Source organism: Aplidium turbinatum, chromosome 5, assembly GCF_918807975.1.
Source record: "Aplidium turbinatum chromosome 5, kaAplTurb1.1, whole genome shotgun sequence".
NCBI classification, from domain to species: domain Eukaryota; kingdom Metazoa; phylum Chordata; class Ascidiacea; order Aplousobranchia; family Polyclinidae; genus Aplidium; species Aplidium turbinatum.
The window spans coordinates 30,554,228-30,576,340 of record NC_137476.1 but is presented as its reverse complement, the minus strand read 5'-3'; the positions used below and the strand labels follow the sequence as shown (position 1 = coordinate 30,576,340).

At 35.5% G+C, this 22,113-nt stretch overlaps 1 protein-coding gene across 1 annotated transcript; it reads right to left on the bottom strand.

Annotated features, from left to right (window-relative positions):
• Positions 1-1,271: 1,271 nt before the first annotated feature.
• LOC145770552 (intraflagellar transport protein 74 homolog) lies at positions 1,272-18,850 on the bottom strand. Its single transcript, XM_082582232.1, has 10 exons — positions 18,815-18,850; positions 7,254-7,456; positions 6,646-6,874; positions 5,949-6,224; positions 5,476-5,607; positions 4,207-4,410; positions 3,510-3,716; positions 2,805-2,992; positions 2,428-2,653; positions 1,272-2,000 (listed from the first exon to the last, which is right to left on the bottom strand). The coding sequence occupies exons 2-10, from the start codon at positions 7,418-7,420 to the stop codon at positions 1,881-1,883; spliced, it is 1,749 nt and encodes a 582-aa protein (XP_082438358.1). The 5' UTR covers positions 7,421-7,456; positions 18,815-18,850; the 3' UTR covers positions 1,272-1,880.
• Positions 18,851-22,113: the final 3,263 nt, after the last annotated feature.

Below are 22,113 nucleotides of genomic sequence, written 5' to 3'. Positions count from 1 at the left end.
TGCATCATCAAAAAAACTGCAGTTAATGATTTTCACAAGCACCTTAACAGCATTTCATCATCCATTCAATTTACCATAGAACATGAGGTCAACGGCAAAATTTCATTTTTGGATGTTAAAGTGGTTCGCCATAGCAACAACAAAAAACTAACCACTACCATACACAAAAAACCAACACATACAGACAGATACCTGCAGTTCAACTCACATCACCCCAAGCATCAAAAACTCACAGTGGCCAAAACATTGTACAACAGACTGGACACTCACATAACGGATGATTCTGAACGTTCACACCACAAGAAAAACATTCACAATACTTTAATGCTCAACGGATTTCCACGAAAACTTGCTTGCATACAGCGACCCAAACCGAAACCTTCGCTTCCTCCTTATAAATCTTTTACTTGTCTTCCTTACATAAGGGGGGTAACCGACAAAATTCAGCGTATCCTTTATGGCATAGGAATCAAAGTTGCGATGAAACCCTATCTGACAATAGGTAAATACCTTCCCTCGGCTAAAGACCCCATGAAAGAAGGTGAAGTTTCTGGATTGATCTACCAAGTTCCGTGTCATGACTGTGATTTAATCTACATTGGACAGACAAAACGTGACCTTAAATCTAGAATCAACGAGCACCAAAGAGCTATTAAATTTCAACGTCCGGAGCATTCCGCTCTTTGCAAACATTCTATAAATTCAGACCATAAAATTACTTGGACCAACGCTACCATTCTTAAAACTGAAAAGGATTACACAAAAAGATTATTTACAGAAAAGTGGTACATAAACCAGAAAGCACAACATGCTCTCAACCAGAAAGATGGTCAGAATTTTCCCTCTGTGTACAAAAAATTACTTTAACTTTAACTTCACCTTTTCCATTCTCAGTGCGTCTTCTCTATCATTGTTATTGCCAATTCCCTTGGTTTCTGTCTTGTCTGATGACTTTTCAATGTTTCTTGACGGTGGCCCAATAGATAGATAAATTTACGCTGTTGGAAAGCAGCCTACTGGTTTTAGGCATTCACTGCATTCAGTTTAACCTCTAGGTATCTTGTTGCGTGTTTTAATTCTGATTCTTGCTGCTTACTTTATTCATTTTATCAGTACGTTTTTGTGTTGTGCCATCGTTGCTGAACAGGTTGTGTTAACCTGTTTTAGCCACCTTGATAAAGTCAGTCGTGCTGACTGACGAAACGTCGGAAATACAAAAGCTAGTTATCATCTTTAACATCAGGAGGTAACCTAGTAAATAGTCACCAGAAGAACGCAAATTACTTTTATTATAAAAGCCGTATATTAAGATACATTCAATGGAACAAATTTAACAGTGGTATAAAAATATAACATATCTTTTGAAGCAGCTAATTTAAAGAATTAGAACAAAATACCTCTGCTCACATCCCCGACAGTATCAATTGCGTGTAAATTAATCACTTTTAAAGGGTTCAATCAAAACAAATACAGTCAAGAGTGCAAATTTACACGAAGCCAAGTTGTAGAAATAGATAGGCCGCCACCTAAACTTGAAATCGTAATTCATAAACGACGAAGTTATTTAGACATGTCCTTCAAGCAATGAAAGGTCATGGTTTTGAATCTTTCTGTTGATGGTTTTGAATCTTTCCGTTATTTGTTTTGAATTACTCCATTAACTTCTTGCAAACATTTTCATACAGCTTACAAAAGAGCAAGGTAAGGTCGCACAGAAAAAACGAACAATTCAAATAAGAAACTACCGTACACTATTCGTCGCCCCAAATAGCTGTATAAAAATAGGCTGCTAATGAAACGAGCTGTTAACACACTTCCGTAGCCAAGCTAAACAACGCCGGAGAGCAGTTTAACCAAATAATGAGTATTGTGAGTTTTCTTCAAGTGAGAAGAGATGACTTCGTGTACAAATCCTGTAAGAGTTTGTTGGTATCCGCGATGCTCTTCACGACTTTGCCTTTCACCGATTCACAATCCACAGACTTGGATGCAATGTATTCCTTTAAATCAATCATCATTTAATTAATTCAATGAAAAACAACTCAAGCAGTAAAATCCGTTATTTTTACAAGGATTCAACATCTACACATGGATTTTGCTGTCTGAGAATAAGTACCGTATTTGGATGTTCAATGTCAAATCACGCTCAACACAAAAACACGCGTTTTCAGTCACACTTTACCATTAACTTCTCGGGCTTAAGCGTAACAGCGAAAGGGTAAATCACCTCTTCTGGTAAGAAACGCCCTTCTTTGGCCACACGCTTAGTCAAAAATATCGGTACAATAGAAAACAAGGTCGTCAGCAATCAACGTGTTCCCTTGAGCTACGCCCCGACATATCCTTTAGTTTTGTCACTTAAAATATACCGAACCCAGGTAGACAGTATTTGTCTAAAAAGACCAGTCTAGTAGCTGCTAAACAAACCTTCATTGCAAAGTTGTTTTGTTCCAGGTGCTGCCATTTTCTTTCCATGTTTGCCAGTTGGGCGTGTGTTTCATTTTCCTCCAATGCTTTGCGCAATGATGTGTGCTGCTGCGCCACTTTATCTTGTCTCTCCTTGTAGCCCAGTTTGCTTTTTTCCAATGCTTCCTTCTCTTTTCTTAATTCTTTCTTTATCTTCTCAGCGTTCAATTTTAATTCGTCAATATTTCTACAAAAAAAATGTAACTTTAATGCAAATAAAATGGTGTCACGAGATATTTAAATAGCTCATGTTTATAGTACACAATCCAGCATCAAAATATTGAGTTTAAATTACAGTTACAAATTAGAGGGGAGTATTAGCCTTGTATCAAGCAAACCTGTAAGTTGTGAGTTCATCCTCCATCCGTTCTATGTCTTTTAGCATAGCTTCTTTTTCAGCTTCCATTTTTTCTTCCAACTCTTCAACTTTCGTCAAGTCATCTTGTAACTTTGAACTTTGACCCACAAGGTTTGCAGACGTTGACTCAGCTTTGTGTAGTTCGCCTTCCTTGAACTGGAGATCATCCTACACGGCAAAACTTAATTAAGAAAAAGTTCACTATTCCCTATGTTGAATTACATAAAAATAACGCCAAAGTAATCAAACTACAGCACGTCTATTGTTCGACCATCAAATGGTACAGTAAACTTGTGGGTCTTGAATGGTGGAAGAAGAGATTGGGTGGCATCAGCTTATGTAGTCTGACAAATACAGACAGTGGTGAAAGAATGTAATGTAGAGTACAACCGCTCAAACCACAAGAAAGTGCATGTCTAGATAGTATGCGAAGCTGCAGCATGTTCATCAAAAAGTAGCTAAAATTACGAATGCAGAACAATTCCATGCAAATCCAACCGCAAATGTTCCGAAAAACAAAACCGCCAAACGATAACACTACCGTAATACAAAAGATTTTGTAATTAAAAAAAAACAAAACAACAGTCACACAGCAAAGTTTCTAACGTATTTCGAATCTTATTCATGTTTTGAGATGAAGAAGTTGTGTTTTGAATGGTCAGTGTTAAACTCAAAGCGTAAATACCTTCAAAGCTTGCATTTTCTTGGCCGAAGGGACGTTTTCGCCGTACTGTAGCGTCTTTGCACTTTGCTCCAACAACACCACGATACTTTCCTCAAGCTGCGTCTGTTGTTGTAACTCCTGCTCCTTAGTAGATTCGAAGTTGGTCATAAAAGAGTCAATAGTCTGCTCCCGTTTCTGAAGCTGCCGGTACTTGTCTGTAGTGTCGCTCTGAAAAATAAGAAATGGTTTCAGAAGCTACTTTTGACGTCAAATTTAACAAATGTCTGCGTATTGTAACTTTGTCTCTGTTCTGACGTGGCACATCCTCGCATCAATGCTTTTTTAACTACGGTACTTAATGAGTATATAAGTTACACGGATGCAGTATAGAATAAGGTACCATAATGATATGTGCCATTTCTTAAACCCTGCATTAAGGTCGATGTTGCAATAAGAAATTAAAGAAGTTTTTAAAAGCTCATTATAGGACAAATAGAAAATGCCACTAAAGTCACACTACATTTAACTACCACCGCATTAACACCTAACACCGATACAAATTCGATTTAGAAAAGATTTTTAGCAAAAAAGTTCTCTTACTTAGGGTAAAGAAAGACACTTTTAACGAGACATGCAGTTTCAAAAAATACCTGATGCACTGAACACAAACAGCTGTTCTTTCATTTTTGCTATTACGACAATTACAACCGAGGAGCACCTGCTGGTCTTCAAGATCGTTCTCAATCTGGATGATTTCCTCCTGAATGTTGTGAATCTGATCCTCCAGCTCTTTGTTCTGTCGATCCATGGTGGAAATCTCCTGGTTGTGCATCTTGACACTCGACAAGAGTTGTTGCTGCTCCTGCTCCGGACTCACTCTCTTTTGCTCCTCCTCGGTCAATTGTTGCTCTTTCTCCGTGAGCTGTTCGAGCATCACAACAAACAATGAATGAAAAATTTCGTTAGGGCAAATAGTAGCAGCGGTTTTAACTTTACTGAATTAATATTTGGTGAAAGATATGTAAATTTATATTTATAAAATATAAATTGAAATATAATATAAAATATATAATAGAATAAGAAATATAAATTTGTAAACATGTAATATTGGTAAATTTATAACTCAAGATTTCAAGAATAAAATTATTAGAATACAATAACGGTCATTTATGATTTTAAATTTAAACATGTTCAGAGATGATGGATTTCGTTAGAGAAAACAGAAATAATGGTTTTACACTTTAATGAATAAGCAAAAACAATAAATTGTATTTCAAGGTTTTATAAATAAATTTTACAACAAAATAATTGAAATATTATCATAAAATTAATTGTATTCGAAGAAAATTTGATTTTACAAATTTGTTGTAGGCTACTGTAGTTCTCTCTGCTATTTCGTTTACTATGATAGTTACAATCGAGAATTTGAATAGATTTTCGTAAATCGTACACATGCAGTTTTACAAACGAAATGTGACACTACAGAATGCCATAACCAATGTCAATTAATAAGATTTCTTCTCTTGACAGCTTAACTATGAGCAAATCCGTTTACACAAGTTATTCAACCTGGGCAGAGGTAAGTAAGTGGATGATTGATTACGCCTCGGAGTCTTTGGGCAGCCTCTTTGAAATAACTTAAATATAAAGTGATTATGATATCTTCACTCGACGACGTCTGGTTTCTCTACGTTAGAAAAATTGCAAATTTTACAAAGTTTAAACCAAATGAAATCAAAATCTTAAACCAAACAACGGGTCTTGGTCTAGAACAGTGGCAAACAACCATTATTGTCCGATTTAAAGTACTGGGTTCCTCAGGTTTGAAAAAAGGACGACAAACCATGCCGATTCCAATGTTTTGGACGGGTTACACTTCCCCACACACACAATCGTACGGCATTGGATAGTTGAGTCGTCACTCTCGAAAGTCCTTGTAAAGACAATGATAGCGTAAATAGTAGACGTTCAGTTTGATGGAATGTACCTCGTTTAGCTTTTCATGAAGCTTGATAGCTTCTTGTTTCATGACGTCATTCTGCATTTCCATTTCCAGGTCATTTTGCTTTACGCTCAGTTCTTCTAACGTGTCTTGAAGTTTGGTTAGCTCTCCCATGGTCTAAAAAATAAGTAACCAAATAAAAGAAATTAATTGGTAAATTTTATAACTTGAATAACCAAAACTCAAGCAAACTAACCTGTTTGTTTCCTTCTATATTCAATATTCATGTATGAGTACGAAATAGTTTTTTGTTCCACAAAAAATATATAGTTTTAATGTACTTTATAAAACATTTATCAGACTGAACATACGTTGGTAGTAGAGCAGTTTATAAAATTTACATAATGTGCAATATTTTAATCTTTTACTAACCAAAACATTGCTAAAAATGTGAAAAGAAATAGCAGGTGTAAAGTAGGTAATAAAGATATAAATCTATAAACCAATCAAAGGCATACCTGCAAACCACTTTTTTTCAACTTAGAGTATTTAGCCTTCATCTCTGGTCCCATATCTTGAACACGATTTTCTGTGAGTGTCCTTTGACGAAGCATTTCTTTCTCTATTTTCGAAATTTCCTTCTCTATGGATTCTTTTTGCACGAAGATCCGCTCCAAACTTTCATCCTCTCGATCATTGCGGACTTTGAGAGCGTTTAGATCCTCAACCATCTCACTGATGTCTTGGTTCATGTTGACCCGATCTATCATCATATTGTAGTCATGCAGCTCACCCTTCATAAAAATAGTAAGTTACCACCAAATGTACTTAAAGTGATATGGCTAACAATTCAACAAAAATTATTGTATCAGTACTACAGGGTGAACAGAAAGTTCTTGGACTTTTTTTCATTTTATGATTAAACATATTGGATGTCACTTAAGAAAATTTTCTTGATGTGACTTTGAATTTACTATTTGGTTAAAAAGTCATGTCATCGAAAGATGCAATAAATCTAAGATTTATTTTAATACAAGAAAACAAATCACATGACATCTTATAAGTTTAAAAATTAATTCTTCCATAGTTCAGTGTAAATCAAAGTATGCATTGTAAACTTACATTGATCATTGAGTTTCTTGTTTACAGTGTTTATTTTTCCGACGATATATAGAAAGAAAAGAAATAGTTTTTTTTTTTTAATTAGAAAGGTACCTGAATTTCAGCAATTTCAGCAGCTAGAGTTTCAGCCCTTTTTTCAAACATCAAAAACGTGTTATTTTCTTCTTGGTGCTGCACAATTTCATTCTCAACTTTTCGGATTTCTGATGAAAGCTCAGTACATTTGCTGCGGATTTCTCCAACCCAATAGGTACGGTCTTGAATTTGACGTTGTCCCTTCACTGCTGTCTTCATTCCTCCCAAGCCTTGCTGAGTCATTGGGCTAAAGGACAAGTTTACTAACTATAAAAAAGGTTAAACTAAACCACAATTTGTTATAAAAAAAAACTGCACTAACTAATTTAATATACGTAAATGAAAAAAGTGTATGAAAAATATTAAACAAAGTAATACTAGATTCAGAAACAGTATTTACATAACTGGAATGAAGTGTCTTCAAATAGTGGTGAAATTAAAAGTAAAACAAATTGATTAAATTCTAACTAACCTAAACTAAAAACATCAAAAGATATATTTATATTTAATAAAAAAGTTTAAAATCTTTTGATGGTGCAGAATGGAACCAAGAGTCAATTTCAGGAAGATTACTGTTCTTCAAGCATAAATGCTGGCTAGTGAAATGAAAAATCAAGTTTTCTTACCGATCAGCAACCTTGATACCACTTCCAAACACACTTCCGCCAGGTGCTTGGCCGCTTCTTGTTCCGGGTCGGGCTGTTCCAAGTTGTCCCCTCATACCTGATGCAGGACGTGTGGAAGACCCGGTAGGAGGCCTACCTCTGAACACACTGGGAGGACGCGCAGCCATTAAACTTTTGTGGTTGTAAGACAAGATGTAAGCTACCTGGTTTTGATAAAAGAAATTGTAAAAGGGTAATAAAATAAAATTAGAACATTGGCAATGCAAAGCCATCACATGAAAGCGTATATAACATCTTCTCTTACAATTTTCAATTAAAAAAATGTTTTTTGTTCCTAATCTAGTAAAATCTTCACAAATACCAGTAATACACTTGGCAATAGTAATGAGCAAGCTATCTTAGCCTACCATAACCTGTGTTTCAAACATCTTCATAATATCAGACTTTGTCTAACTTAAGCTAATGGCTTATTACTTATAATCAAAATAATAAAAAACTTTAAATAAATTAAGGAAGACTATATGTTGTGATATGGTGAGTGTTCACTGTTCAGTTAAGGTCACCTAAAACTGCAAGGTTTGTACTGTACTTCTTGCTTAAATATGTATGGTATGTATTTGACTTGCAATATTGAAAGGCAAATACACAATCTCTGTCTAACAGGTCTTCCTTGTTTATCTTAAGGTTAAAGTATGAAATCGTACCAATAGGAAGAAGTAAGACATAAATTTTCAAAAATCTGTAAAAACCATTTTGCACTTTGTGTGTTAATCATAAATATTTGACTATTATGAAATTTGTTCTACTGGTACAAATGCCAACAATAAAAACCAGTCTTTTTTATTGTGCTGCACAAAGACAAAAATATGTTTCACATTTTCATTGTCCTGGTATGAATGATAATGCTTCAGAGTTTTTTTTTAAATTTAATAGTGTGAGAAGTTGTAGCATACCGGCACCCTATTTCGCCTCCCTTCACATACAATCATTTTGCGGCAAACCATTAGTTTCAACCTGTTTTTTTTTGTACAAATTGGCACAGCTTTATACAGAGAATTAAAACTAGCAGAAGTGTGTAACTAAAATTTTGTTGTAAATTTCATTATTTAATATAAGCAGTAGCAAAGAAAATGTCTCGCTATTGCCTTCAGCTTGCCACACCCACATTGAGAAATGCAATTTTTGTCAAAATTACATTGGCATAAAAACGGCTATTAGTCAAGTTATTTTATTTTAATAGCACCACATATAAACAAACAAGCAGAGTAAATGAAAAGTAAAAACAATGCATTGTAAGTTACAGGTAGATTATGGCGGGCACCACAAAAAGGCAGAGATTTCTCCAGTTTAAATTGGTATATGGTCGACAAAAGTAAAAAATTCATGCCAAAGTAGAAAAGGCTGAAATCCGATCTTGGCATCTACAGTAGGTTACCATACATAGTACAACACACAGTATAGCAATGAAGTCGGTTAAGTAGCAACAGGCAATTTAAGATGATTTATTAAGGCAAAAAAAATCTATCAGAAAATACGAAGAAGGAAAATACGTTTTTTTTTTGAGTCGGAAATGAAATCTTGGTTCTGTCTGTGATTCACAACTATACAAAAGTATAGCCTAAATCAACGGTGGGCAAACTGCGACTCGCGAGCCGCATGCGGCTCTTCAACATAAAATTTGTGGCTCTTGTATTGAATCGTAATATTACAAAAAAATTACGATTATGGGTCATTCCATGTCAAGTGATCCAGAAAAATGGGATTTTGTAACCCACCCTCTCAGATTTTAATGAAAATTCACACACTGATAAAACTTTTCTTCCTGATTTCAAAAAACTAATTTTTTTTTAAATCGGTCAACTAAAACAAAAGTTACGTCCACTTAAAGTTGACTGCTTTTTGTGATCGCTGAAGCGTAAAATCCATTTCGCTTTCACAAGTTTAACTGTAGGAAGATATTTCTCAGCTCGTAAGAAATTGTACTGATTGATATTTTCAGGTATTGTAGGACATATACTTCTTAAGCCATATCACTCAAAACTAAAGCTCTTGACCACCACCTTTGACCTTTAACCTCATGTTTATGCGTAGCCCCAATTGTGCTCAATCATGCAGAACATAATTTTTGATCATAAATAACTCATGGTGCTCACTAGTTACAATCACATGCAATGCATCATTTTAAAGGTATTTTCAAGGAGAATTGATATCAGAAATAAAAGTAATGGCTTATTGAGTATTTCACCTCACAAAGTGAAAACAAAAGCTTGTGTCTGAAAATCACTACAAAATTGCAAGTGTGCTATGCCAAGTTCCCCTAATGATGTTTTGTATATTTATAAGTTAAAATAGGCTCATTAAATATTTAATTGAAGAAGATTGTAGCAAAGAATGCAAACCTATTTTTCCACAACAAAACTAACACATCAAAAATACCATACAACAATACACTGAATAATAACATAAGAGTTCACAAATGGTTATCTAAGGGTTGGAATCGGGTAATTGGACATTGAAATAACAATTAAATATAATAAAGATTAAGAAATATCCCACAAATCCCACAAAAGCGACCAAGCTTGTGGCTGTGTGGGGGCGGCCATGACTTGACCATTAAACAACTTGGAATAGCTCCTCCTCAATGACTTTGAGGGAGAGGAGCCAACAACAAGATTGTGCCAAAAATTTATGTTTTTAAAGTAATATGGGTCCTGCTACTTAATCATTTTAAGCTATACCAGTAGATCCATTTGAGCAACAATGATAAATTCTAAATTCCAGAACAACATTTTGTCACTTCGGGTACATACTCTTTCTTGGCCTATTTTTCCACAACAAAACTAACACATCAAAATACCATACAACAATACACTGAATAATAACATAAGAGTTCACAAATGGTTATCTAAGGGTTGGAATCGGGTAATTGGACAGCGAAATAACAATTAAATATATATAATAAAGATTAAGAAATATGGAAAGAGACTTAGTCAGAACATCTAGCAATAATGCAGGCATTATATATGAAGACACATACTGCACATATGCATATAAGTTGCATGTGTGCATACATACACTACCTGCCATTGATGGTCCGCTATATACATACATATGATGTAACTGACTTGTTTGCTGAACTATACAGTATTTCGCTCTGAATATATCATTGAGCACTCTGAATCTACCGTATTGGCAATCATACCAGATATATATAATATATACATCACAAAGTGAAACAGACCACATTTTTAGATTCATATTTTATTAAGTTTTCTACTATTGGTTTCGCCCTTAGGGGCTCATCAGAAGAAATGCTAAAAGAAGGAGAACTTAATTATATAAATATGAATCTATAATGTGATCGGATCCACTTTGTGATATTATGCTCTGACTCTGGTCATCGAGCACTCCATATACAGTATTTGTTGAGGCAAGATTCACCATGATATATATAATTGTATATGTTCAGCGGTGAATCTTGCTTATACACGTATATACTGAAATACCACAAAAAACCAAAGTACAGTGAGTGGTTCTTTGAGTCTTGAAGTCAGTGAGCTAAACCAAAGAGCCACTTTAAAGAAAGAAAAAACCACTCACTGACTTCAACACCATTCGTCATAGCACATGACTAGGGAACTGTGTTCCGAAAGCTAGTGTAATTTGATATTGCCAACAAGAACCCGCAGCATCAGGCTATAACAGATCGTTTGAATCTACACTGTGAAGTAAGCAACAATCATGCTGCTAAAAGCGAAACTCATTCAATTATATAATTAAGTTCTCCTTCTTTTAGCATTTCTTCTGATGAGCCCCTATGAGCGAAACCAACAGTAGAGAACTTAATAAAATATGAATCTATAATGTGATCTGTTTCACTTCGTGATGTATATATATGTTATGTAATATATATCTGGTATGATTGCCAATACGGTAGATTCAGAGTGCTCAATGATATAATCAGAGCGAAATACTGTATAGTTCAGCAAACCAGTCAGTTACATCATATGTATGTATATAGCGGACCATCAATGGCAGGTAGTGTATGTATGCACACATGCAACTTATATGCATATGTGCAGTATGTGTCTTCATGTATAATGCCTGCATTATTGCTAGATGTTCTGACTGAGTCTCTTTCTATATTTCTTAATCTTTATATATATTTAATTGTTATTTTAATGTCCAATTACCCGATTCCAACCCTTAGATAACCATTTGTGAACTCTTATGTTATTATTCAGTGTATTGTTGTATGGTATTTTTGATGTGTTAGTTTTGTTGTGGAAAAATAGGTCAAGAAAGAGTATGTACTCGAAGTGACAAAATGTTGTTCTGGTATTTAGAATTTATCATTGTTGCTCAGATGAATCTATGGCTTAAAATGATTAAGTAGCAGGACCCATATTAGTTTAAAAACATAAAGTTTTGGCACAACCTTGTTGTTGGCTCCTCTCCCTCAAAGTCATTAAGGAGGAGCCATTCCAAGTTGTTTAGTGGTCAAGCCATGGCCTCCCCCACACAGCCACAAGCTTGGTCGCTTTTGTGGGATTTGTTGATAGGGTGGTTGTGTCCAGGGTAGTTGGGAGCTTGGAGCATTCAAATGGGTGTCTTGGAGGTGTGGAGGCCTGGAGGGTGGTTTTGCATTGTTTGCTACAATCTTCTTCAATTAAATATTTAATGAGCCTATTTTAAATTATAAATATACAAAACATCATCAGGGGAACTTGGCATAGCACACTTGCAATTTTGTAGTGATTTTCAGACACAAGCTTTTGTTTTCACTGTGTGAGGTGAAATACTCAATAAGCCATTAATTTTATTTCTGATATCAATTCTCCTTGAAAATACCTTTAAAATGATGCATTGCATGTGATTGTAACTAGTGAGCACCATGAGTTATTTATGATCAAAAATTATGTTCCGCATGATTGAGCACAATTGGGACTACGCATAAACATGAGGTTAAAGGTCAAAGGTGATGGTCAAGAGCTTTAGTTTTGAGTGATATGGCTTAAGAAGTATATGTCCTACAATACCTGAAAATATCAATCAGTACAATTTCTTACGAGCTGAGAAATATCTTCCTACAGTTAAACTTGTGAAAGCGAAATGGATTTTACGCTTCAGCGATCACAAAAAGCAGTCAACTTTAAGTGGCCGTAACTTTTGTTTTAGTTGACCGATTTAAAAAAAAATTAGTTTTTTGAAATCAGGAAGAAAAGTTTTATCAGTGTGTAAATTTTCATTAAAATCTGAGAGGGTGGGTTACATGGTCTGGATCACTTGACATGGAATGACCCTTATACTTTATAAATATATTATCTCGGACTGTCAACCAAGCAGTGGCGTACCTAGGGTATCGCAGGTATGGCTCGAGCCATGGGTGCCACATTGATAGGGGCGCAAAAATTGGTTGGTATAAATTAAAATTTGTGACTTAGCCCAGTGATTCTCAACGTGGTCTGGGTGGACTACTGGTGGTACACCAGGAGTTTCTGTTGGTCCACAGAGAGTTCTATAAATCCTTGATAAAACATTCTTTAAAATTGTATCATTTACTACAGTAACTTATGTAGCATATTGCAGTGGCGGATTCAGAACGTAATTTCAGGGTGGCCCTCGGAAATATCTTGATGGGCCTTCACAAATAATGCCACGGCGGGCCAGCATACAAAAACTTAGTGTTACCGAATATCTCTTACAAATTCTGTGAAATAGTGATGCCACAGACAACTCAGTGCCACTTGGTTGTTCTAGTGTTAAACATTAATAAGTTTTTTTCATGAATCTGATTTTGGGTGGGCCCACTGTCAATCTGGGTGGGCCTGTACCAATCAAGCCAACGCGGTAGATCCGCCCCTGGCATATTGTTTGATTGTATGTCAGCGTGACGAAATAATTATGTTTACTTCGTGATTTATGATCGATTTTTCTGGAAGTGCTAGATAAGCATAATCTCAGCAGTTTTTGAACTTATTTTACCAGTTGACGAGTAGGCTATTGAACTGTTCAAACCATGACAAACTGAGACATTACCAGACATTGCCATTCTATTGAAGCAATATATGTGCATGATGTTTTGTTAGAATAAAATTTGAAATTAAAATTATGTGTATTCAAGGTTGAGTGTGCATATTAAGAGGGTTTGCTTAATTAGTTAATTACGTATTATTTTATTAAGCACTAAGATTGAACACGCCCTTGAGTTTTCTGACCTATTTGCAATACACTTTCGACTAGTGGCGTTCACGAGGCGTCAACATAGCAAAGTGGTCCATCGGATATTTTTTTTTAAAATATGGTTCATGGGCCAAAAAAGGTTGAGAATCACTGACTTAGCCTACACTGTCTTCAAAATCTAATTTGCGGCCAATACAACACAAAGATCAAAAAAGAGTCTCTCTTTTACTGTAGTCATTGTTAAACAATGGAATTGTGACTTTGCAAAAGCAACATTGTGCTTCTCCTGGCTCATTTTGAGTTCAGTCAGCAACAATTGGAAGTTTAGTAAAGTTGCTATAGGGTCATTCCATTATATTTCAGGTCAAAATTAGAGGAAATGCCACCCACCCTCTCCGATTTGGTTGATTTTGACATATGTGAGAGATGGCAACCCACTGAGCTCAACAAAAATTTTTTTTTTTAAATTGGTCAAGGGGTTTTAAAGTTACACTATTTTCAATTTTAACCGCATGGTGGCAGTATTTCAGCTCCAAAGAGTAAAAATGCCCCAATATCTGTTATACTGAAGCTAGGAAGTTGATGAAAATATGTAGAATACCATTTTGGGGGATGAGGAATCCAAATTTGCAAACAGAATATAAGAAAAACATGTAGTTTTGGAGTAATTTGATTATAAATATTTTTTGAGGTATATATTTTGGGGAGAAATTTGCCCATGTAGCCAAAGAAAAAAAAAACATTTTTTTTGGGGGCGATGTTAAGTTGGACTTATATTTTGATAAACACACTCCAATTTTGTTGTTCCATATTGTTCCTTGCCTGGACTGGTGGTCAAAATTCTTTATAAAATTTTGCAAATTCTAAATGCCTTTTTAACATTGTACAGTGGGGCATTCCATTTATAATCATCAGATTTTTTCAAATTTTGTAACCACTAGTCACAAATTTTGCGTATTTTGACATATTTTGTACATACATACTAAAAAATGATGACAATAGCAAAAAAATTTTTTGAAGTATCTTAATTGGGGCCGAGATAGAGCACTTTGAATTTTCGGCCCCTAGTAGGATTTTTGAAGCTGAGCACAGCCATTTTTTTCATTTTACGCCTTGATTTTTTGACAATAATTCTTTACCTTGAACGATTTTCGCACTGAAAACATGCATTTTACCAATTTAAGATCCAAGGAATTCATTTAAATTGCAATTGTTTTGTTTTTTGTTTGTTTTATTATCTTTATGCAGGAAAGCGGACTTGAGCGCTATGCATCGGTGTACGCCTTCCGACTTACACCTGACCCATGCTGCAGCCGACTGCAATGTCTGTTTCCGGTTGTCTACTCTACTTATGACTGAAATTTGGTACTACCCATTACTCGAAATCGATCACTGGGTAGAGGCAATTATCGTAAAGTTTCTTGCCCAGAGAAACAACAGCAAGTGCGGGTGGCTGGAGTCGAACATGCAGGCTCTCGACGGCGAGCCCAACGCGCTAACCACTCGGCCACTGCTATATGCCAAGATGAACATTTCAAATGATAATTTAGTTATTTAGGTTTAAAGTTTTTCTTAATTTATTTTTGATACGCTAAGTTTGGGGGAATATTTCGGAGCGTTGAGAAAAAGATCGCAAAAAAAAATTTCTTTTTCAAACAAAGCAATTAAGTATAATATTTTCACAAAATTTGATTGATGTAAGTTTTGCATAAACCAAAATATTCAACTTAGAAAATATCAACCCATACATATCAAAAAAATGAAAATAATTGAAACATAACTGATGCTTTGTCACAATATATGCAGGGTTCAGCCATATTATGGTCCATTTCTTTAAGAATTGTTTTATGTGTCAAACTACCAATGTTTTATTATTCAGCTGATATCACACAGCTAGTCTGATCAAGATTTTGCTACCGTTTCTTAACAAACCAGCACATGCACCCTTATCATTTCTGAACTAACTTTTCATTGAAGTAGAAAACTGCCTGGCTATGATGTTTTTATTATTCAGCAGGAAAGGAGTTGTTAAACAGTTTGGTTTGGAAAAGACCATATATGCTGGATGCCACCCACTTCTGCACTTTTGAAACTAACTCCACCTTCTACATCCAATGGTAGAAGTTACACTTTTAGCTCAGAACTGAACAAACTTGAAAATTTTTTTAACTAGACTGATGTGCAATTTGGTGTATTTTTTATAACTTGATGCTCACTCAATAATTTCTAAACAAACAGTATAATTGTATAATTGTAAAACAGTATAATTGTCATGAAACTAAAGATGACTTTATTGATAAAGTTTTAACCAACTTAAAATGTGGCCACCCCAACTTAAAACATACTAAAAATGAAGGCAGGTAGCTCACAACAACAAACAACACAAAATAGAGAACAGCCAGAAGGACAAAACACGCCAACGAAGTAATCAGTAGAACAAGGACCAGTACAGAAACAAAGTACGTAGAAATAACGTAAAACAATATATTATAACATTGTACCTATGGGATTTAATAATACTTTTAACTTTTTTGATCATATGGATTGAAACAAATCACTGTCAGATGACAGACATTGCAATTTGCTGTTTCAAAAATGCCAAAACTTCATGTCAAATAAATTGGAATTTTGCCAAACTGAGTATCAGTTTTAAACTGCAGTCCCTCTCAAAAAACACATGGAACAACTAAAATAACTCATCATAAAGACATAACATGAACAGGTAAATAATTTCAGGAAAAAAAATTTTGAGTTTGGTCATGGCTACATGGCCAAAGCACCCTCCAAAGTTATCCCCCCAAAATTTTTGAAACGTTGTTTTCATCTATAAATGATATCTTTTCACCAATTTTGACTGGAAATTCAGATTCCTTGCCCCCAAAAATGGTATTCTACATATTTTGGTTGTTTTTTTAGCTATAAATTAGGAGATATTAGCAAAATTTGAATTTTGGGGGGGCACGATGCCCCGGTCGAGTGGTGAATTTCAAACCCCTACAACTTCTAAACCACTTGGTCAATTTCAAAAATTTTTTTTTTGGTGTGCTCAGTTAATGATTGTGAACTAACTGCCAAAGTATGAAACATTTCCAAGAGTATTGGTTTTTTCATGACCTGAAATATAATGGAATGACCCTATAAGCAGCGAATAGTTGAAGCTTAGAAGTAGTGCCAGAACTTACTTATTCATTTTTACAAGAATTTATAACTTTGTAAAATCAAAGCATCGTGCAACCTTGACAAATGAACACTTGGAAGAATTAATTCGCTCAGCATTAACAGCTTATCGTCCAAATTTTCAGAGATTAGTGAGTCAAGTAGGCTACAAAACTCATATGGATAAACAATCATTGTGTTTTTATTGCTGTTATGTTATGTCAACTGATTTTGCGGCTCGCTGGTGTTTATGGTTTATCCGCGAGCGGCTCTTTCTTTGAACAACTTTTCCCACCCCTGGCCTAAATATATAAATCTATAAAGTCATAAAACAATGTTTAATTTTTTTCAACATGACTTTATTGCTGTGTTGTACATTTGTACAATATCGACCCAAACCGGATTTTTGCCTTTTCTACAGTACCGGGAGGTACATCGGATTTAATTCTTCACATTTGCCGACAATGCGTCATTTTATGCCAGGAAATTTATTGCATTTCCGTGTTTCCACCTTTTAGTGGTGCATGACTATGGCACAATCAGAATAGCAGCAAAAGACCATAAGCAATTATTTAGTCAGACACCACCCCATAACAACAAATAGAGCTGGTGTACAAGTCTCGGCTTGGTAAAAAATACCATGATGTCATAGACAGGAATCGATCAAGACACATGGGGGGAAGTACGTAAACAGTAAAGCAAAGGTAAAGTGGTTTCACCCTATTTGTTTGGTCGATTTCTGTCTATGACGCCATGGTACTTTTTCACCAGGGCTGTGACTTACACTAACGTAGCTCCAGAGGTGGGCAGTAGCGCGCTACTTTTTTGGTAAAAGTAGCGGTAGCGGTGCTACTTTTTAGCTGGAGTAGCGGCGCTGTTTTTTCTCCAAAGTAGCGGTAGCGGCGCTACTTTTTTTCAGTCGCACTCCCGCTACCCGCTACTTTTTAAATTAAAATGAAAAAAATGCTAGTTTTTTGGGAATACTGGCGCGGTCAAGCAGCTATATAATCGGTTTGGTTGCAAAGTTTCGGTCTTTTCTAGCTGACGTGACCAACTTTTTTGGCGAACATCTCTGTGTGATGAAGCCTATCTGCCAGGCTTTAGACATTCTCCAGGGCGAGTCCAAGGGCAAGGCGTATTACGGAGTCTTGCTTCCAACCATCACAATTTGCGCGAAGAAGTTGACCGAGATCAGTGATCTTGTGACCTGTGAGGAGTTGAAAGTGAAAGTTCTTGAAGGGGTGAAGAAACGATTCAAAAAGTGCTTCAACGACATAAAATGTGTTATGGCATCATGTCTTCATCCCTCCTTCAAGACGTCGTGGCTACAATTTCTGCACTACGTTTCCACGGATGATGCTGACGCACTGCGAGAAAAAGTTAAGACAGATGTAACTCGACTGTTGCGGGAGACATCAAGCCAGGATACCGAGAAGAGTGACACCAACACCAGTCATGACTCCGAGCAAGAATTTTTTGGTGTATTGGCGCCATCCGTGAAACGTCGGTGCAAAAGAAAGCAGCAATTATGGACGCCTTTTTTTCGGACAAGAGCAAGTTCTTGAGCTTTTCGAATACCAAGTTAAAACTTATGTTCATTAAATACAACACCCCCATTCCTTCCAGTGCTGCGGTGAAGAGACCTTTCTCTGTTGGAAAAGATGTGCTTAAGCGAAAGCTGGCAGGACTTAGTGACTCTCATTTGGAAATGCTCGTGTTTTTGAAAGATGCATACATAACAATAAATTTTCCTTAGAATGTGTTTTCTATAACGACGTTAAAATGACAGCGTAAACGAATGATAACATTCGTTTTCAAGGCCATTTTTGCGTCACTAGGGACTTGAGTGTTTCCTAGTGTCACTTTAGACAAAAGTAGCGGAAGAAGTAGCGGTAGTGCGCGCTACTTTGGCCCGAGTAGCGGTAGCGCGCTACTTTTGTAAATTGGTAGCGGTAGCGCGCGCTATTTGGTTGAAGTAGCGGTAGCGGGTAGCGCGCTACTTTAAAAGTAGCGGGTGCCCACCTCTGCCTAGCTCCCAATAAATCTAACTACACATTCATACACACAGGTGTGCAGAGGCAGGCCCACAACTGCAGTAAATAAAAAGGGTTGATCCACTGACATTAAAAAAAACAATGCTGTTGGTTTGAATCTTCATCCTCAGATTGAGAAAACCGAGGATAAAGGTTCAAACCAGCAACCAAGATTAAACAATAGCTAACCAATCTGTGATTGTGTGCCAGAATACAACTTCACCCAACCAAGCTATTTTTGTCCTGCTTTTCACCTTTCTAAACCTCTTCTATTTTTGGCATGTTTTTTCTTCGCTATGATGATTACAAACAAAACAAAAAACAGAATGACATGATTCAATGCAAGTTTTATTGGACTTCTTGATGGCTTTCATGTCTTTTTTTTCTGAAGATGAGCTTCCTTCGCATAACAGCTTGAATTAATGTAATTGGTGTCACGCATGAAATAGTGCAGGAAAGTCCTAACGGAATTTTTTTTTTCTAAAACAAAATCTGAAAAATCAATCAATCAATCAATCAATCAATGTTTTATTTGTCAGTAACAGGAACATAGGTACATGTTTGAAATATGCAATATACACAGTACAAAAGTTACACAAGTTCCCATACCGACAGGGAGACAACGAGACGACCATACGGTCTACTAGTCAATTGCCACCCTACGGAAATTACGATTTTGCCATTTAAAATAAGCTTACAAGAGAAAAATAATAATTGAAACGTTCCCGCGCTTCAACAACAGCATACGCACAAAAAAAACATATTGATGATAACGTAGGCCAAAACACAAAATTCCATGAAGCAAGCAGAGAATAATAAAGTTTCCGAAGCAACTGACAAGTTGGTTTCCATAACATATCACTTACGATGCACTGTAGCTTTGTAAAATTAACGTTTTGATCTCTTTTTTGAAACAATGAAATGATAAGTTTTTTAGCCTGCTTGGAACCTCTGACCAGAGCATTGGTCCCAATACCTGCATGGACTTCTTGCCAAATTCTGTGTTTGATCTGTTTATAAAATAATTGTTGCCTGTTTGATATCTTGTGTTATGCTGATGAATAGATGAAGCATTTGTAAATAAATCACAATACGTAGACGGATACTCATTCATATGAACTTTGTACATATGTTTTTTTATTTCAATGTTATGTATGTCTTTTAGTTTCAAGATGTTCATTTTGAAAAATAAAAAATTAGTGTGAGCATAGTAATTTTGTTTCGTAATTATTCTTATAACCTTTTTTTGTAATTTTATTAATGGATCCAGTGCACTGTCACAGGCCTTTCCCCAGCTTGAAATACAATATTGCAAATGACAGTAAATCAAAGCGTGATACACATCTTTTAAAGTGTCTGTGTTGACATAATTTCTGAGTTTAAGCAACGCCCATGAACCTTTTGCTACTTTTCCGCAAATTTTATCTATGTGATATTTCCATGTTAATTTGTTATCTATGTAAACGCCAAGGTATTTTATTTGATCTTTTTGTTGAATGCTTGTGTTACCAATGTTAATGTTAAAATTTTTTATGTGTTTTTTATTTGTTATTAGCATGTATTCAGTTTTTGAGAAATTTAACGATAATCTATTAAGCTTCAACCAGTTGTAAACTTTTTGCAATTCGGCATTCACATTGTTCTGCAAATTTATTTCACATTTGTCGCTCATCGTAAGATTGGTGTCGTCAGCAAATAGTTTAACATTCATGTTTGTTGAATTTGGTAAGTCATTTATATACAGTAAGAAAAGAAGGGGTCCCAATGTCGATCCTTGGGGCACACCGCAGGTAACCTGTCTTGAGTTTGAAGAGATTCCATTGACGACCGTGTGCTGTAGACGATTGCTGATATAGCTTTTTAACAATTGTAATGGAAGGCCCCGAAAACCATATGTTTGCAGTTTCTGTATGAGAATAGTGTGATCAACTGTGTCGAAAGCTTTAGCTAAATCAAGAAATACAGAGCAAGTTGTATCTTTATTATCTAGGTTAGTTAAGATGTTATCACAAACGTTTGACACAGCTAACGAAGTGGAATATTGTGGTCTAAATCCATACTGATGTGGTGTGATCAGGTCTTTTTTTGTTAGATAACTGTACATTTGTTCATACAGGCATTTTTCGAATATTTTGGTGAAGGGGGACAATAGTGATATGGGCCTATAGTTGGAACAATTTTTCCTGGAGCCACTTTTGAAGATTGGGGTAACTTGAGCGACCTTTAGTACATCAGGATATACACCTTTATCGATACACTCATTGAATAAGTTGGTGAGGAAAGGGGCGATTATTGGTGAGGATAGTTTGACAAATCTTATAGGTATTCCATCATGTCCTGTACTTTTAGAGACAGAAAGATTATTAAGATGTTTTAATACTTCTTCTTGATTGACAGGTTTTAGGAAAAAGGAGAATGGGACACTTTGCAATTTCAATAATGAGCCAGGAGACGGTAGAGGGATTTTAGATGCCATGGAAGGACCAATTTCTGTGAAATAATCATTAAAACAGTTACTTATTTGTGCAGGGTCAGATATTTTTTCATTGTCAGTGCTAATTATTTCTTCTGGTATGTGAGCTGTGTGCTTATGTTTGTACTTGATGATGTCATTTATGGTTTTCCATATTTTTCCAGTGTTGTGCTTGCTTTGCGTAATAAGAAAACTGTAATGCATTTTTTTTGCTTGCTCTTTGGTATGAGTAAGTACATTTCTGTACTTTTTGTATGTTGCTTGTGCAGAAGTGTTTGTTGGGTCTTTTATTTTTAAGTGATATAGTCTGTTTTTAGTTTTGATGGAGTTCAAAATTCCTTTTGTTAGCCATGGTTTGGTCTTGAGTTTTCTTTCTCTTCGAGACAACAATCGTAAAGGTGCATGCTTGTTTAAAGTTTCATTAAACGTGTCGATGAAATGATTGAATTTGTTATGAACTGAATCATTTCTTTCTGTGTATTGGTTGGTCAAGCTATTTTCCAGGTCATAAACGAATTCATCAGCAACAAAGTTTTTCATATTCCTTATTTTTTGTGTGTATTTTTCTTGTTTTGGTTTTACAGAGTTTATCACAACTACAATAGGAAAGTGGTCAGAAACATCGTGAATAAGAACATGGCATTGAATTTTATTTGATTGGTCGTTGCTGTATACATGATCGATTAAAGTTGAACTTGTGGAAGTTACACGGGTTGGGGATTGTACTAATTGATTGCAGCCTAAAGAGAGAAACGCATCACAGTAATTTTTTACAGCAGAATTTTTTGTCTTTGCTAACATATCAATATTAAAATCACCACAAATGTAATATTGTTTTTTGAAATTATTTAACGAATCAATGCACTCACAGAATTTGGTTTGAAACTCAATTAACTTATTTTTGGGATGCCTGTATACTACACCAACTGTGCACTGTCTATTGTTTGATAAAGTAATATCCACCCAGAGATCTTCACATTCCTGTAAGTTTAGACTTAAATTATTAATTTGATTA